Genomic DNA, 19489 nt, shown 5'->3' with positions numbered 1-19489 from the left:
AGAAAATTTTAAACCTAATTAATTAAATGTTAGAAGACAACAATCTACAACTTGTAGAACTTTCTTTTTGCATGTACAGAATTCAGCATCTTACTCATATTGATGGAGATAGCCGTGAAAGCACAGAGGAACATCTGGAGAAATTTCTGAAACGCCCGTCCGCTGCTGTCATTACTGTGTGGTCAGGAATCTTTTGGAGGGTAGGCCTCAAAATCCCCGGCCCTGCCTGCTTTTGGTGACCGAGAAAGAGGTCGAATCGCTCGGCCAGAGGTGGTGCTCTGTACTTGGTGTCGGAGAGCTGATCAAAGCTCGAAGTTTTCGGATGACTCAGAGTCGGACCGTGGTCAGCATGGCAGGGAGAGTTTTTCTTCCCTCTTCCGACTGCGTGAGATGTGGGCCATTTGAGAAACTTTGAACTTTACTGTGCACACAGACTTTCTTCATCAGGTTATGGTATTGTGCACTGTTGTAACTATATATATAATTACGTGGTTGTGTCAGTTTTCTCAGTCTTGGTTTGTCCTGTGTTTTTGTGATATCACACTGGAGGAAATAATGTATCATTTCTTAATGCATGCATTACTAAATGACAATAAAAGGAGACTACGTGTCTTCATAATCATATTATCAGAAGTCTGGAGAAATAATTTGGAGACATAAGTTCAAATAATTAGGAATTGGTAATCATTGCTTGTCCTGCAAGTGAATGGGTGAAATTCTCCCCAACTAATTAGGTAATACGACGCAAAGGTGACATCTTCAATATATCATGCTACATTTAGATTGTACATTTTCCCTGTTCTATTTTCCAAATAACAGGCATGGAGCGATCAATAAAGTAAAGAACATGCATTATAATTGAGAAAAATATTTGAGAACATAGCATAAATACATAAAATTAATCCGAAATCTCAATCTAATAAATACCCTTAACCAAATTAACAAATTATTAAACATGGTGAAGGGAAAAGAGGTTCCCTTCAAGAAAAAAAACAGGATGATTCAAAAATAAATTTAAAGAGTTAGTAAATCTTGCAGAAAACACAGGTTACTCAGTGCAATAGTTCTTAATCACAGTCGTTAATTCTGCTTTGTGGTACATCCTTTCCATGTGAATCCATCCTACAGAATAAGGGAATTCAGTTTATTGTGCTGTTTGGAAGTGTCAAATTAATTCTACTCACCTGCCCTGAAAATTTGCCCTCAAGTACTTTTTCTCAACACAATATGCTGCCAATCTGGAACAACACACACAAATACAAACAAAATGCTGGAGAAACTCAGCAGATCCAGCAGCATCTGTGGAGGGAAATGAAATTGATGTTTTGGGCTGAAATCCTTCATCAAGACTGGAAAAGAGACAGGAGCTAGAATAAGATTGGGCGAGAGCAAGGCTGCACCAGCTGGTGGGTGCTAGATGAATCCAGATGACAAGAGGAAGATAGGAAGGTTGGGGAGGATAGTGAGTATGATGTGAGAAGTTGCAAGGTGTTAAACGGAAGAGGCTGAAGAAGATGAAATCTGATTAGAGGACAATGGCCCATGGAATAAAAGGAAGGAGGTGGAGAGCCAGGGGAAGGAAGGTATGGCTGATGAGCAGGTCAAAACAGTAGGGCTAGAGGAAAAAGGGAAAACTGGGGAGGGGTAGGAAGGAAAGAGAGGGGAGTTTGTACCAGAGGTGAGAGAAATCGATGTTGATGCCATCAGTTGGAGACTACAAAGATGGAATATGAGGTGTTGTTCCTCCAATCTGCATCTAGCTTCAACTTGGCAGTAGAGGAGGCCACAAACAGATCTGTCAGTGAGGGAAGGGGAATGGAATTAGAATGGCTGGCTACTGGGAGAATGTAGTTGTTATGTAGAAAGAGTGGCAGTGCTGAATGAAGTAATTCCCCAGTCTGTGTGGGGCCTCAGTTATGAAGAGGAGACCATGCAGGAGGAGTACTAGATGCAATAAATGATAGTGATGAATTCACCAGTACTGCCTCACATGGAAGGACTAGTTAGGGGCCTGAAAATTAGTTAGGAGGAAAGTATTGGGGCAGGTGTAATACTGGGACAGTTCCAGGGATAAGTGCCTAAGAGGATGTTGGTAGGGAGGATCAAGCTGACAAGGGAGTCATAGAGAAAGCGAACAGTTTTGAAAATGGAGAGGGGAGGAGAGGGGTTGACAAGATATGCCTGGTGGGGTATTTTTTTAGAGATGGCAAAAGTTGTGGAGAATATTATTGCTGAGGCTTGTAGAGGACAGGGAGAACATGGATGAGTATGGATAATGAGGTGAGGGTAGATGTGTCAGAAATGGAGGAGATGCAGATGAGGGCTGCATTGATAGCAATGGAAGAGAAACACTGTTTTCTGAAAAAAGGTGGACATTTCAGTTGTCCTGAACGGAAAGCCTCATCATGAGAGCATATGGAGCAGAGACAGAGGAAATGAGAGAAGGGAATAACATTCTTGCAAGTGACAGGGTGAGAAGAGGTGTAGTCAACATAACTGCGGAAGTCAGTGGGCTTGTAAAAGATGTTGGAGACAGAGAGATCAAGAAAGGATGGAGATGTGTCAGAGATGGACCTAATACCGTAAATCTGAGGGTGGAGTGGGAGTTGGTGGTAAAGTTGATAAAAATGAAAGCCTCACATGGGTGCAGGAAGTAGCATCAATGAGTTTGTTAATGTAGCAGAGAAAGAGTTGAGGAGTATTACTGGTGAAGGATTGGAATATGGATAGTTCCATGTAGCCAATGGAAAGGCAAGTATAACTGCTTTCTTCTGCCTTTTCTTCTCTTTGCTCTCCCTTCTTAGTTTCTCTAAAGACTAATTTTTTATGAGATAGCAAAATTGCAAAGAGCTGTGATGACTTTGGAGATTTTAACAGGTCTGTAACAACATTCCTCTCCAATCTCCCATGAAACTGAAACAATGGATTATTCTTTCACAATACCTATTTTGCTTTTCTGCTCCTGATTTGAGGTCCCATCTGTGATGATTAACCCAAAGAAATGCCTCTCTCTCTAACAGGCATCTATTCACTCTTCTATAATCTTTAAATATGGGCACTTTGGATGGTACATAGCATTAGCATCATGATCACTTTCTGAATAATCATACTGCTGCGTCTCGCGAGCAAAACTACAACACTTATAGATGACCAACATGCATAAAATTGACTATGTATACAGTACTGTGCAAAAGTCTTAGGTGCATATACTGTATATAGCTAGGGTGCCTAACACTTTTGCACAGTACTGCAGTAATTTTATGTATTGCACTGTACCGCTGCTGCAAAAATACAAATTTCATCACATATGTGAATTATAATAAACCTAATTCTGAAAGACTGCGAAGGGGGAAGGGAGAAGAAAATCCTAGTTGTGAAAAGGGGAAGGAAGAGGAGACGGAGCAGGAAGCACCAGAGAGACATTCTGTAATGATCAATAAAACCAGTTGTTTGAGATCAAATGACCTGGACTGGTGTCTCAAGTCTGGGTGTGTCTGCACCCACGCAATCCCCGAACCATGCACTCCTTCTCTGCCACCTGTCCCACACCCCTCCTTAGTGATTCACCTTCGCTATTCACAATATCCTTTACTCCAGTCAGATTTACAAACTCGCCCTCCACTTCACGTTGACAAATACAGTACTATGCAAATGTCTTAAGCATCAACACCTATAAAAAGTATTCACGCCCTTGGAAGTTTTTATGTTTTATTGTTTTACAACATTGAATCACAATGGATTTAATTTGGCTTTTTTGACTGATCAACAGAAAAGACTCTTTCACGTTGAAGTGAAAACAAGTGTCTACAAAATGGTCTAAATTTCTTACAATTATTAAGCACAAAATAATTGATTGCTTAATTACTCATCCACTTCAAGTCAGTCTTGAGTCTGCATGGAAATGTCTCTATCAGCTTTGCATATCTGGACACTACAATTTTTCCCCATTCTTCTTTACAAAACTGTTCAAGCTCAATCAGATTACATGGGAATTGTGAGTGAACAGCCCTTTTCAAGTCCAGCCACAAATTCTTAATTGGATTCAGGTCTGGACCATGACTTGGCCATTCCAGGATATTAACTTTGTTGTTTTTAAGCCATTCCTGTGTAGCTTTAGCTTTAGTTTGGGATCATTGTCTTGCTGGAAAACAAATCTTCTCCCAAGTTGCAGCTGTCTTGCAGACTGCATCATGTTTTCCTCCAGGATTTCCCTGTATTTTGCTGCATTAATTTTATCCCCTACCTTCTCAAGCAATCCAGGGCCTACTACAGTAAATCATGCTTCATGGTAGGGATGGTGAATTTTTGAAAATGTGCAGTGTTCGGCTTATGCCAAACATAGTTTTTAGTCTGATGGCCAAAAAGCTTAATTTTCTTTTCATCAGACCATAGAATCTTCTTCCAGCTGACTTCAGAGTCTCCCACATGCCTTCTGGCAGATTCTAGCCGAGATTTCATGTTGAGTTTTTGTTCAACAGTGGCTTTCTCTTTGCTCCTCTCCCATAAAGCTGCAACTGGTGAAGCACCCGGTCAACAGTTCTTGTATGCACAGTCTCTCCCACCTTAGCCATTGAGGCTTATAGCTCCTCCAAAGTTGTATAGGTCTCTTGGTGGCCTCCCTCACTAGTCCCCTCCTTTCACAGTCACTCAGTTTTTGAGGATAGCCTGCTCTAAGCAGATTTACAGCTGTGCCATATTCTTTACATTTCTTAATGATTGACTTAACTGTAGTCCAAGGGATATTCAGTGACTTGGAAAATTTCTTATATCATCTCCAGACTTGTGCTTTTCAATAACCGTTTCACGGAGTTGCTTGGATTTTTCTTTTGTCTTCATGGTGTAGTTTTTGCCAGGGTACTGGCTCACCAGCAGCTGGACCTTCCAGATACAGGTGAATTTTTACTACAATCAATTGAAACACCTTGTCTCCACACAGGTCTCCAAAAATGGATCTCCATTTAACTAATTATGTAACTTCTAAAACCAATTGGCTGCACCAGTGATGATTTAGTGTGTTGTATTAAAAGAGGGTGAAAATTTATGCAATCAATTATTTTGTGTTTTATATTTGTAATTAATTTAGATCACTTTGTAGTGATCTGTTTTCACTTGACACAAAAGAGTCTTTTTCTGTTGATTAGTGTCAAAAAAGCCAAATTAAACCCACTGCAATTCAATGTTGTTAAACAATAAAACATGAAAACTTCCAAGGGGGGTGAATACTTTTGCACAATACATTATATTGTACACAAAATCCAAGAATTATGATTATCATTCTGTTATCCTGCTCTCGATCATTAGTGAAAGGCCGAAGACAATCATTAACTGCGTATTTAACAGTACTTCTATAATCTGCTTATTAAGTGTCTTCCTTGATTACTCAGCTTCCAAACTTATTGCAGTAGTGGTCGGCAGGAAAAATAAACAGAATTCTAGTGGTAAGGTCAGCTTTAATATCATAGCATCATTGAACAGTATGTGGCACAAAGATCTCCTGGTAAAACTGACAGCACTAAGGAAGTTGCTTGTGTTTGTCAATAGTCTCAGCCCTTGGATATGCTGTGCAAGGCAGGGTCTGTCTTCAGCCTTTATTAGCTTCATTCACAGATCTTTACAAAATAAAACGTGTCTGCATGTAGCAAAAGCTGGACATCTAGACCAGCTGATTAGTGCCAAGTAAAAATTCCCATGCAACTGCTGGGCAAGGGTAAATCTATCTCATTTGACATTCACTCACATTTTAATAACAAAACACCCTCTAACATCTTGGGAAACAGCATAGATGAGAAACTCAACTGAACCAGCCACATAAATGCTACAGCTACAACATAAGGTAAAAGTCTGTGTATTCTTTTGTGAATGATTTCTCGTTGACTCACTTCCTGACTGCACAAAGTCTACCATCATTTAAAGCACCTGCCAAGAATATGATAGAATAGCTTCTGCTTGCCTGTTTGGATACAGAAAGAACAGTCAAGAAACTGAACGATTCCTATTTGTTTCATAGCTCATCTAACAACTCACCACAGTTTCAACATCACCTCAAAAACCTATGAATACCACCACAAAGGGAAAAGTAGATGTTGGATTAGGATGCCAGCATATTAAAGCTGCTTCCAAAACCATACACCATCCATACTAGAATACATATCATTGGGTCAAAATATTGAAGCACCTACCTGATTTTAATATGGACTACTTTCACCAGACAGACCACGGCATTTCATGCAAGTTGCTAACTAGCCAAGGTATATAGGTAGTACGATATATTAGTACTTAACATATTAATTTAAACACACTGGCTTGCTACACTTACTACATCCTTGTTTACTGCATTAGTAGAGTATCTTTGGCATTCCTAAATAACAAGGCCAGAAATCAGAGATATATTACAATAAAGATGAGGGCCATTTGTATTGTGGAGTTCATACCAGATGTACAGTATACAAAAGAAATACAGTCCCTTCTTTTTCTCCTGAGGCCTGCAAACTATTTCCATTTCATATTTATCAGACTCATTTCAGAATGCCACAATTGACAATACCCCTACTATTGGCTGTGCCTTCGATACACTAATCATTCTCTTCAAAACAAAGCTGTTCTTCATGCCATTTTTGTTTCTTTTCACAAACCTGCACTTTATGTCTTCTTGGCGTTTTCACTGATATGAAGTTATTCTCTAACTGTTCTGTTAAAACTCTTCAATACCTCCATGAGATTCCTTCTCCATCTTATCTGTCCCTTGAAAAACAATTCCAGCTTCTCCAAGCAATCCTTGAAACTAATATCCTTATTCTTAAAATTGTTTCAGTAAATATCTCCTATCTGCTCTGGAAGTTTCACACAGAGAGTTACACTGTGAACTGAACATAATACTCCAGCCATGGCTAACCCAGTGTTTTATAAACATTCATCATGACCTCCTTGTTTTTGCATTCTATACTCTATTAATGTCTTGAAAACCTTGAGGCCATGCACCAGGACCACAAAGAGGTCCTTGCCTAAGTGGTGGAAGCAGGGGATCATTCCTCTGTCAGCCTCCATCTGTCCCATCGGTAGAAGATTCTGTAAATCCAACAGTGCCTTCATTACTCAGTGCAGAATCTACAAAACTAAATTAGGAGTAAGACATCCTCAATCCTGAGGGGCTGTGTAAGAAACAAAAAAGGTTAACTTGCTAGTATAGCAAGAAATTAGGAAGATAAACAGTATGGAGAGAGTGTATGTGGAATCTTGTGCACGTAATCTCATCTAAAATAAGACATTTGCAAAATGGGAGTGCAGCAAAGGTCCAATGGATTAATTCCTGAGATGGCAAGAGAAAAAAAGCAGGGCATATATTCAAGTTTAGAAGGCTGAGGTGACTTCATTGAAACACAGAAATGTCTAAATGGGCTGAACATGGGGATGATGAGTTGATGTTTCCACAGGCTGGGGTAGCTAGGAACAGAGGTCCCAGTTTCAAAATAAGGTGTCAACCAATCAAGATAGAGATGAAAATAAATTCCTTCAAGGATTTAGACCTTTAGAATTCCAAACCCAGGAAAGCACTGAGAATAATAAAGACAGGAATCAACAAACTTTTTCATATTAAGGGAATCAAGAGATATGAAATTAGTGCAGGACAATGGCACTGAGGAAAACAATCATCCATCACCTTATTAAACGTGGAACATGAGTAAGAAGTTAAATTTCAGATTCATGTTTTAATTTCTTACTTTGATTGTATGTTCTAGTACCAATTGTTTGGCGACAATAAAGTATAAAGTATAAAGAATTGTTCTTCTATTCGAGTGTGCTGCAATATTGTTTTTACAAACACTGAAAAATCCAGAGCAAGATTAACAGACTTTCCAACTTTAGGCCAATTACATGATTTGTTAGATGCCTGAGAAATGATAAAGATTAATACATAGGAAGGCTGCAGATGATAACATTTCACGTTACCACTAATTAAATTGTTTTCACAGGAACCTCTTGTTTTTAAATTGCACAATTTTGAAAAATGCTAATATTTTGAAAACTATTTTATTATGTCAAGCCTTACTCAATCATTAAATTTTTCTTTCCAGTTCTTCCATATATGCACATAAGTTTTTAAAGAGCCTTAATTTAAAAAAAAACATAAAGCTATTAATTATTATACATACATCATCTAGCACTCTGGACTGTATATAATTGAAGTAAGGAAATTCTTTGAAAATGCTTCTAAATTGTACCGCTGTGTACATTTGTGTTAAGGATTAAGTTAATGCCATTTTAATAACAGTATTTACCAACTGATACATTGTTAAATATTTAGTAATGAAACAGAAAACTTAACAATGTGCGGTCTGTTCCAGTCTCAGCATAACTAATTTTCAACAGCAAACAAACACTTAAAAAATAATAGTGTAACATGTGCAGCTCTTGCCATCTAGTGGCAATATTTCCATCAATAAACTAGAAAGCTTTCCACTGCCTATTACATTTTATCACACATTTTTAAAGACTAGTCTACATAACTTTAAAATTCTTTCAAATAGACTTTTTTTGTAATTAATCCTCTCACTAAGCTTCCGAAAGACAACAAGTATTGTTGCAGAAATTATTTTAAAACCAAGAAAGGTGTAACTTCTATTCAAAATCTAATTAAATAAAGGATTTAATAAATTAGTCCCATCCATTTGATTAACAATAAAAAGCTCACAAATATTGAAAGGATACGAATTTCAGTGACTGCTCTCAAAGTTCCTGAACTCTTGCCTGTTACATCTATAAGAAAAAAAATTTTAAATCTTTAAAGAATCAAAGAAAACTGGACAGCATTTCAATCATTATTTTGTTGAGTTATTTTCACAAAAGTTATCTGCATTTTGTAAAATTTGCATCTTGTTGTTTCCTGCTTTTATTAGTGAGGACTGACAAAACTAAAGATATACTGTATTTCATATAGAACATAGAAAATCTACAGCACATTACAGGCCCTTCAGCCCACAATGTTGTACTGAGCATGTAACCTACTCTAGAAACTGTCTAGAATTTCCCTACTGCATAGCCTTCTACTTTTCTAAGCTCTATGTACCTACCTACGTACCCTATTTTGTCCACCTCTACCACATTCGCTGGTGGTGCATTCCACGCACCCACCACACTCTGTGAAAAACTTACCTCTGACATCCCCCTTGTACCTACTTCCACGCACCTACGTGGTAAATGTGTTTCTTAATTTACCAATAAACCATCTTTTTATTTGAATGGCAGGTTAAGGGTCAATTGTAATTGAGTCCTGAGTCCATTTCACTTACATCCATGTGCCTATCTAGGAGTCTCCTAAATGCCCCGAATTTATCTGCCTCTACCACTGCCTCTGGCACTGTTTCTCTTTAATTTTCTTTCATTAGTAAGTTCAGTCTCCTTGTAACCACTTAGTATCAGCTTCAACTAGCCTATTGTCGGGTATCTGCCTAAAAATCCTTTCCCCTCCAAATTTCTTTCTGCTGCTGTCACACACCATCACTGGTATACACGTTTTGCTCATGTTCACAATGTAAGCAAGCATACTGCCTGTTATCTACAAGTTCAATTAGTCCTGAGGTAGAACAAATTACCATCACAGCATATCCTGCTGATGAAAACAGTTCAACTCATACAAAAAACTGGTGTTTAAGACTACATGCAATATACTTGAGGCAGAAACAAAATGAAAAAGTTAAGGAAATCATATCTTTTCTCATGCTTTTCCTGCCTCTCAACAACCATCCCATGAGACTCAGATAACCACAGGGATTGTCCCAGGAAGCCAATAAATTTCTGAACTTTTACCTTCTATTGACCTCAGGAGAGACTGGGGGGGGGGGGTGCGGGGGGAGATATGTCATAGACCCTGGGCACTGCCAAAACTGGAGCGTAAAGGTCCAGCAATGAGTACTTTCTTTCTTGACTTCAAAGAACCCTGTATATGAGGCTTTCTGACCTTCACTGATTAGCATTGTGTGAAACATTACATTGGATATCCCATTACAATTTATCGAATTGTATTAGGCAGGATATTAGGCAGACTATTAGGCAGAATATTAGGCAGACTGTTCTTCTTCTTCAATGAAACTAGTTAATATAGGGCTGCAATAGCAGGTAAAATCCTGTGTAAGAGTTTGTCTAAATTAGACGTCACCAGTGAAATCAGGAAAAATGGAAGAGGATTTAATAAGGTTAAAAAGATACTAAATTATACAGAAAATTAAATAGAAAATCATATGAAGCTAAATAGTGTTTACTTTTTGCCTCCAAAGCTAGTCAGATTTCTCAATCATTACAACTCCTCCTCTGACATCCAACACAGACATACCTCAAGTATGTGTGCTTAACCTACTGCCCTACTCTTTCTACATTCATCCCTGCATGGTTAAGCACTGCACAAACACTCTCTATAAATTTGCTGATGACACCACTGTTGTTGATAGAATCTCAGATAGTGACTAGGAGGTGTACAGGAGTGAGAGATCAGCTGGTTGAGTGCTGTTGCAACAACAGCCTCACACTCAACATCATCAAGACGAAGAAATTGATTGTGGACTTCAAGAAGGGGAAGTCAGGAAACACACACCGATATTCATTGAAAGGTCAGCTGTGGAAAAGGTGAGCAACTTCAAGTTCCTTGGTGTCAACATCTCTGAGTGTCTACCCTGGGCCTAACACATTGATTCAATCATGAAGGCATGCCAGTGGCTCGACTTAATTATGAATTAGATTTAATATGTCACTAAAGACTCTTACAATGATGTACGGCGGATAGCACTTTGACTGATTGCATCAAGACTGGAGAATCAAATGCACAGGATTGCAAGAGGCTGCAGAAGGTTGTAGACTCAGCCAGCTCAATCATGGCAAAATCGTCCCCACCATCAAGGAATCTTGAACAGGCGGCGCTTCAAGGAGGTAGCATCCATCACTAAGGCCCCACGCTATCTGGGACATGCCCTTGTTTCATTACTATCATTAGGGAGGAGGTACACAGCCTGACGACCCACACTTAATAATTTAGGAAGAGTTTCTTCCACTCCAACATCAGATTTCTGAAAGGTCTATGAACCCATGAAAACTACTTTGTTATTTCTTAATTTTTGCACTATTTGATTATTTTATGATTTATAGTAATTTTTTGTCTTTGTACTATACTGCTGCCACAAAACATTTCACGACATATGTCAATAATAATAAACTGATTTGGATTAATTTGTACTTAGTGGTTTGACTATAATTCACAAAAAGCAACTGTATCTGCTATTATAATATCCCTCACCTTTTACATTAAATGAATGTGGCATCATAGGAAGTATGTGTGCTTTAATCACATACTGAGTGCCATTCTGCTGTTTTTGTCTGATGTCATCTGTTACACTACATTCACTGTGCTTTTCAGTAAAGCTTATAAGTTCATGTTCTTCATCATCTAACAGGGACTTCTCAAGAAAAGCTGGACAGTCATCAGTTGCTGCTTTGGTTGGTGTTGGCATTCTAAATAATCTGCAGGAAGAGTGACTTACATTTATGTGTTGAAAATTTAAGACTTTAAGAAACACTATTTTATTTACCAAATACAATGAAATTACTTTTCAAGCTTCTTAAAATACTAGCAAAACACAATTATTTTTCAGTCACTAGATGTGTAATTAAGAAGGAAAATAGTGAACGTATTGGTTTAACGCTTCAAAAGGGATCTACAACCCTGATATTTTCTCAGGGGTAGTAAAAAAGCTTGGGGTGTAAGGGCATCAGTGGGATGGCAATTGTTTAGGGTTTAGGTTCATGAATATGATTTTTTGGAATGAAAATCCCTCGGGATTAATAAAGTATATCTATCTAAAACATGGAAGTAAGGATTGACAGTATGTCCTACAGAAATTAAGAAATACTTCTATAAAGCAGTTTCTCACCAAACAGTCAGATTTATGAGCTATCTATCTATAGAAACATAGAAAATAGGTGCAGGAGTAGGCCATTCGGCCCTTCAAGCCTGCACCGCCATTCAGTATGATCATGGCTGACCATCCAACTCAGAACCCTGTACCTGCCTTCTCTCCATACCCCCTGATCCCTTTAGCCACAAGGGCTGTATCTAACTCCCTCTTAAATATAGCCAATGAACTGGCCTCAACTGTTTCCTGTGGCAGAGAATTCCACAGATTCACCATTCTCTGTGTGAAGAAGTTTTTCCTCATCTCGGTCCTAAAAGGCTTCCCCTTTATCCTCAAACTGTGAGCCCTCATTCTGGACTTTCCCAACATCGGGAACAATCTTCCTGCATCTAGCCTGTCCAATCCCTTTAGAATTTATATACGTTTCAATAAGCTCCCCCCTCAATCTTCTGAATTCCAGTGAGTATAAGCCTAGTCGATCCAGTCTTTCATCATATGAAAGTCCTGCCATCCCAGGAATCAATCTGGTGAACCTTCTTTGTCCTCCCTCTACGGCAAGAATGTCTTTCCTCAGATTAGGGGACCAAAACTGCACACAATACTCCAGGTGTGGTCTCACCAAGGCCTTGTACAACTGAAGTAGTACCTCCCTGCTCCTGCACTCGAATCCTCTTGCTATGAATGCCAGCATACCATTCGCCTTTTTCACCGCCTGCTGTACCCGCATGCCCACTTTCAATGACTGGTGTACAATGACACCCAGGTCTCGTTGCACCTCCCCTTTTCCTAATCGGCCACCATTCAGATAATAATCTGTTTTCCTGTTTTTGCCACCAAAGTGGATAACCTCACATTTATCCACATTAAATTGCATCTGCCATGAATTTGCCCACTCACCTAACCTATCCAAGTCACCCTGCATCCTCTTAGCATCCTCCTCACAGCTAACACTCCAGCTGCTGCCCAGCTTCGTGTCACCTGCAAACTTGGAGATGCTGCATTTAATTCCCTCGTCTAAGTCATTAATATATATTGTAAACTGGGGTCCCAGCACTGAGCCTTACGGTACCCCACTAGTCACTGCCTGCCATTCTGAAAAGGTCCCATTTATTCCTATTCTTTGCTTCCTGTCTGCCAACCAATTCTCTATCCACATCAATACCATACCCCCAATATCGTGTGCTTTAAGTTTGCACACTAATCTCCTGTGTGGGACCTTGTCAAAAGCCTTTTGAAAATCCAAATATACCACATCCACTGGTTCTCCCCTATCCACTCTACTAGCTACATCCTCAAAAATTCTATGAGGTTCGTCAGACACGATTTTCCTTGCACAAATCCATGCTGACTTTGTTCGATGATTTCACCGCTTTCCAAGTTATCACATCTTTGATAACTGACTCTAGCATTTTCCCCACTACCGATGTTAGGCTAACTGGTCTATCATTCCCCGGTTTCTCTCTCCCTCCTTTTTTAAAAAGTGGGGTTACATTAGTCACCCTCCAATCCTCAGGAACTAGTCCAGAATCTAAAGAGTTTTGAAAAAATATCACTAATGCATCCACTATTTCTTGAGAAAAGCTGCACGGAGTGAATACTAGTTAAGTTTGCCACTGTAGGATGATGGGACTTGAGAATAAGTTGTGAGTGGATTGATGATGGCAATGAATGAACATTATGATACTTATGGTGAGGGATTGGGGAAGTGGATTGGGATGATTTGGTTGACTGCAAGAGCAATGGAATATTATAGGATACTGGACATCACACAAAGCTGCCACTCTAAGGTGGAGGAATTTGATTACAGGGTGCCCAATGTATGAAGAAAACTTGTGTGTTCTGTGGGAAATATATCCACTCAACTCAACCAGTATGCAGTATAATTATAGTACTTATGTTGAAACAGGTCATAAATATATAATTCCTGGTATATAAAAAAAATCATCCTCTTTTAACTTCAATTGTTGCTCAGACTAAATATCAGAATGGGGAAGAAGTGTGATCTACGTGACTTTGACCGTGGAATGACTGTTGGTGCCAAACAAGGTGGTTTGAGTATCTCAGAAACAGCTGATCTCCTGGGATTTTCACACACAACAGTCTCTGGAGCAGGAGTTCCCAACCTTTTTTATGCTATTGACCCCCGCCATTAACCTAGCGGTCTGTGGACCCAGATTGGGAGCCCCTGCTCTACAGAATGGCAGGAAAAACAAAAAAAAAAGTCCAATGAACAGCAGTTCTGTGGGCAATAACACCTTGTTAATCAAAGTAGGCAGAGGAGAATAGCCAGACTGAAGGTGACAGTAACACAAATAACCACAGAAGGTACCTAACAAAGTGGCCACCAAGTGTAAACGGGATTGATTAAAAGCCTCCTCATTTCAGTACTAAAAGGATTAAAGCCCATTTTTAAATTTTGACATTTCTATTGAAAACCTATTGATGCCATAATCATCAATGAAGACAGCTGGAAAATTTGGCAGTGAGTCATGGTATTTCATCAGAGAGAATACCACAGCTGATTCTGTTCTTTCTGTAAATGAATACAGGAATGTTTCAAGTAAGTATGGCAAACATTTCACCAGTAACCAATCTAGCCAGCTCTCCCCTACCTTGCCCAAAAGGAATACCCATCAGCTGCTGTCCTCTAACCATGTCCTCCATTGAAGTCAATTTATTTTACACACATGGGATTGTATCTTGGCCATTTGGGTCTTATATAGATTACTACTCATTAGATAAATTCATTTGGGAAGCAGAGTGTTTATTGAGAAACAATGGGTTGAAGGGGTGCATGGATTTACATCAGAAGTCTTATCAAATTCTATTCACTCAGCAAACCTACATTTAAACCATGTGCTGCAATAAGCAATTCACCCAGACCACTTAAAATAGGCACCACGACAGCTGACAGAGCACATAACCTAAACTACCAAATTTTTTCCTGATGTAAACAGGATTATTTCCTCTTCAAAATTTTATGAGTGGCAGGTGCAAATTGTATTCACTCTAATAATCTTAATCACTTACTCCTATGAACTCTATAGGATGATTGATAAAAAATATCGCTAATCTATATATTGGTTTTACCATAAGCTTCTCGAAATATAATAGCACGCTTGATGGAAACTAATAGAATTGGTCCCATAACTCATTTTACCACTATTCCAGTTCTCTCCCTTCCCCGCTCCCCATTACTTTCCAGTGAAATCAACAGAAAGGGAAAACCGGAGGCATGCAAGGTAGACAGATCCTCTGACACTATCAATTAAACAAAAATAAAATCAAATGTCTATTCCATTTGCTATCATCTAAACATGAGTGACTAAAGTATTTATTTGGATTTGCCCTCAAAATAAACTTCTTTGATGGTCCATATTGACACATATTTCCTAAAGCAAAACCTCTTTCCTTTGGAAATTCATTTCGAGAGAGAAACAGTCATTGTCAAGTCTTGTTTCAAAAAAAACACTTGGTGTCCTGCATAATACAAAAAGAAGAATACTACCTTTTCCTGAACAAAGACTTATCACTTTCATCTTTCTCCACGGGGTTATGATGTGAAGTACTAAGACAATTCAAATTATCAAATGTCTCTTCATTCTGATGTCTGCTGTGACCTTTACTGTTGTCATTTAACAGGATCGTTGAAGGAATAGAATTGTCATTTCTGAATCTAAACTGAGATTGATCTTTCAGGGAATTATTTAACCCTATTTCAAATGTTTTTCGTTTGATTGGGGTATGCATATATTGGGAATCAAAAACCATTTGCGACTGACAATCACTTTCCATATTCTTCTTTAAAGGTGGTACAAATTTCTTTGACTGCTTGATGCCTGAAAAGATAAAGCAAAAAGTCAGATGTAATCTGAAAAAGCAAGCACTAAGTCAGGTTCAACAAGATTTCAGAGAGTAAACATTAGAAGATGTCCTTAATGAAATTTGTGGAATAATAGAATTTTTGAAAAATGTTACACAACACATATAGCTATTGTATTAGTACAGTGAATTTGCCTTTAATCTGTAAATAAAGATTACACAACATTATCAATTTACATTCTTTCTCGACATTGTTATATCCAAGGTTCTATGCTAGGTGAAATCCAGGGCTTAACTGATAGTTCTATAAGAAAGCACCAAGGAAGTAGAGCATATTAAAACCTTTTAACTATCTGAAGTTAAAAATTGTGTTGAGGGGAATGAGATGAAGTGAAAAATGTTGCAAGAATCATTAGCTTAATTAAACTCTAAAATTTTGTGATACGCCACACCAAATTTTTGCACAACTATATACAGTAATTTCAAAGAAAAACTCTAGTAAATTGGATTTATTTTTAAAAATATCAAAACTCATTCTCATAGCTTATCACTTTTGATGCTTTTTATTTCAACTTGATTTTCATTGTTAGGCTTCCATAAAATTCCTTATTATTCATTTGTGCATTAAGTTGAAATTTAACTTAGAATTTATTCTTGTTTTTCCTCTATCTACTTATTCTCAAACATTTGGCCATTTCTTTATTACTATTGGTTAGATATATTTCAGACTTAGACAGTCCATCCTTAAATCCAGTTATAATATATCAAATTACCAAAGCTGAATTATAACAAAGCACAGTACAAAAGAAAGTGATGTTGTAATTTATAAAAAGTATTTTGGCAAGAAAAGTCAATTGCATTTTCCTATGCATCTTCATTATATGTATATTACAGACCAGGTTTATGAGGTCCTGCTGGTACAAATCTGACCATTTAGACTAGCACGCCTTATTCATCACCTGGTTGCATTTCCTACCCGGAAAAACTCCAGTTTCAGTCTGCAGATGTGGCCTATGCAAATTCCCAAGGTTTATTAAATCATTCAAATAGGTCTTGCACTGATTTTATAGTTTCTTAATTGTTTTCTCAGTGGAAGAAATACTTTCCCATTTATTAATGCTGCAGTATGTCTACCGCCTGTCCTACAGGAATAGGCTCCTATAATTGAAGCAACACACAGTGAACATCGCTGTCATTTTAGTTATATTATTTATTTCACTATTTGCTTCTAGTTGCTATTTTGTTAGCAAAAATCAAAATGAACAAAGTGCAAGCTCCTTTGGCAATTCAAAGAGAACCTCAAATTTGAGAAATAGGCATGGATTATAGATGCACAATGATATTTAACTCTCATGTACACGTTTGTCCAGTATCTAGATACCATTCATTTTCAACTATCACATAATCAAAGTTGCGCCCTATATCAATTTAGTCAATGAATCCCCATTATAGCCTCAAATAAACAACAAAGAATGTACCAGTCCTCAAAGATTATGTCTATTTTGGCATAAACAAAATCTCAAAAAGTCTCTTAATATGTCCCAAATCCAAGCTCCTGAGATTGAAGAAGATCAGAGGTCCGAGATCATAGGACAACATCATAGTTCATAAGTAACTGGATTGTAACCCAGAGGACTAAAAACAAGGATACAAGTTAAATCCTACCATACCAACTGGGAGATTTACATTAATTTAATTAAATCATCTACATTAAATTTAAACAATTTATCCAAAGTAATGGTGACCATGAAACTGCAAACCCAACTGGTTCACTATTTCCTTCAAGGAGGAAAATCTGTCAGTCTCCAGCAAATTGGTTGACTCTTAGCCTAATAAATTACTGAGGTGTAATGAAGATCATTTATTAATGCACAATTAAAATAAAACTAGACAGGCTACCTGGTGAGAACATCAGTGAATCTGGACAAGCAAGTCATTCATTTGCAAGAGTTATCTCACTGACTATTCAAGCAATAGATTAGCCATAATCCCAGGTACCACCATTAAATTTTCCAGTTAGGTCCTATTTCAATTGCAATGCAGATCCACCAGTGGTGGTATCACTGTTGTATGAAATCAGTGAGAACAATACTCAGTCTTCAACATAGTCACAGACCTCCATAATATTTCAAAGTATCAGGCAAAAAATGGGTATAAGAAATCTGAAAATTACCAATTACCTTCCATCAACAGATTTACCAGTACTCCTCCACACTAAGCACGACATAGAAGTAGTATTGAATGTAGCAATGGCACAGAGTTTACTATGGATGGGAGACTACAATGTCCAAACACAAGAGTGGCACAAATGTACAATTTTACTAACTGATATGGCTGGATTTGAAGAACACAGCTGCAGATGTTAAGTGAATCAAAATAGGTCTACTTAACCAAATTATTACTAATGTATCTGCTGCAGATGCATCAGTCAATAACATTACTGGGAGGAGTAACCATCATAAGGTCTGTGTATCGATAAGATTACATCTTCACTCTTGGGATGTCTTGGTTCTAGATGTGATAGACATAAAACAAATCTGGTAACTCTAAACTCTAAAAATATCCACAAGGAATTGTGGACCACCTGCAGCAGTAAAAGTGTACACCAACAAGATCCAATACTTGTGGTGGTACATTCTTCATTCTATCACTACTATCAAGCCTGTGGACTGAGCTTAGTACACAGAGCTAAAAAGCACAAGCTCTACTTAAAAAAATTGTCCCAATCTGTTGAAGTTACAACAGACAATTAAAAGGCAGCTATATCAACAAAGGTGGCATGTCATAGACTGAATAAAACAATCACACAATGAACAGATTGGGTCAAAGCTCTGCAGTCCACTACATACAGTGCTAGAAAACTGAACAGCTAATACGAGATGAGAATCCAATAATTCACCTATCCTGAAAGATGGCAAAGCCTAGCACGTGAATGTTGAAGGTAAAGGTAAGGCATTTGTAACCACCTGGAAATGTTGAGTGAATTATCCATTTTAACTCTCTTTTAAAGTGTGCACCCAGAAATGTTGACTGCATATCTAACTCTCTCTTGAAGTTATTGACAGTGCTTTCAACCAGCACCAGTAACCTATGCACTGATATTTTCTTTTGATTTTAGGTTCTTAGACTTAAATCATTTTGGAACAGACCATTCAACCCATTCGGTCCATACTTGCTCTATATAGTGTAATCTAATCTGTCCCATTTTCCTACTCATATTGTGCTTATCCAATTTCCTTTTCAAATTATTAACCTTCTCTACTTCCAGAATGTCTATTAGGTACAGTGTTCCAGATAGTGTGAAGAAATGTTCTTCCTTGCATCCTCTCAGTATTCCCTAGTTCCTACACCACCAGTTTATGTAAGTAACTTTTCCACTGGTTACGTTATCTAAACCTGTCATAATCTATAACTCTGTGGTCTCCTCTCAATTATTTTTGCTTGAAGAAGAATAATCCAGTTTAACCTTGTCACTGAAATCTCTTGCCCTGAAACCATTATGGGAAATCATTACACTCACTGAAAGAAGGTTCAATGCTCATTCAGAAATCAGATGGCAGAGGGGAAGAAGCTGTTCCTGAATCATTGAGTGTGTGCCTTCAGGCTTCTGTACGTCCTTCCTGATGGTAGCAATGAGAAGAGGGCATGTCCTGGGTGATAGGAGTCCTTAATGACAGATGCCAACTTTTTTAGGGATCACTCTTTGAAGGTATTTTTGATACTATGGAGGCTGGTGCTGATCATGGAGCTGACTAAGTTTACAACTCTCT

General features: G+C 38.1%; 1 protein-coding gene across 1 annotated transcript in view; it reads right to left on the bottom strand.

Moving 5' to 3' along the window:
- hfm1 (helicase for meiosis 1) overlaps positions 1–17906 on the bottom strand; it is a 111599-nt gene extending 93693 nt beyond the window's left edge. The window contains 5 exon segments of the mRNA XM_072274809.1: positions 8151–8221; positions 8707–8754; positions 11282–11505; positions 15406–15736; positions 17900–17906. Of these exon segments, the coding sequence (XP_072130910.1) occupies positions 8151–8221; positions 8707–8754; positions 11282–11505; positions 15406–15736; positions 17900–17906 (681 nt within the window).
- Positions 17907–19489: the final 1583 nt, after the last annotated feature.

Source organism: Mobula birostris, chromosome 12, assembly GCF_030028105.1.
Source record: "Mobula birostris isolate sMobBir1 chromosome 12, sMobBir1.hap1, whole genome shotgun sequence".
NCBI classification, from domain to species: Eukaryota; Metazoa; Chordata; class Chondrichthyes; order Myliobatiformes; family Myliobatidae; genus Mobula; species Mobula birostris.
The sequence above is the reverse complement of the archived record's forward strand: the minus strand, read 5'-3'. Positions and strand labels throughout refer to the sequence as shown.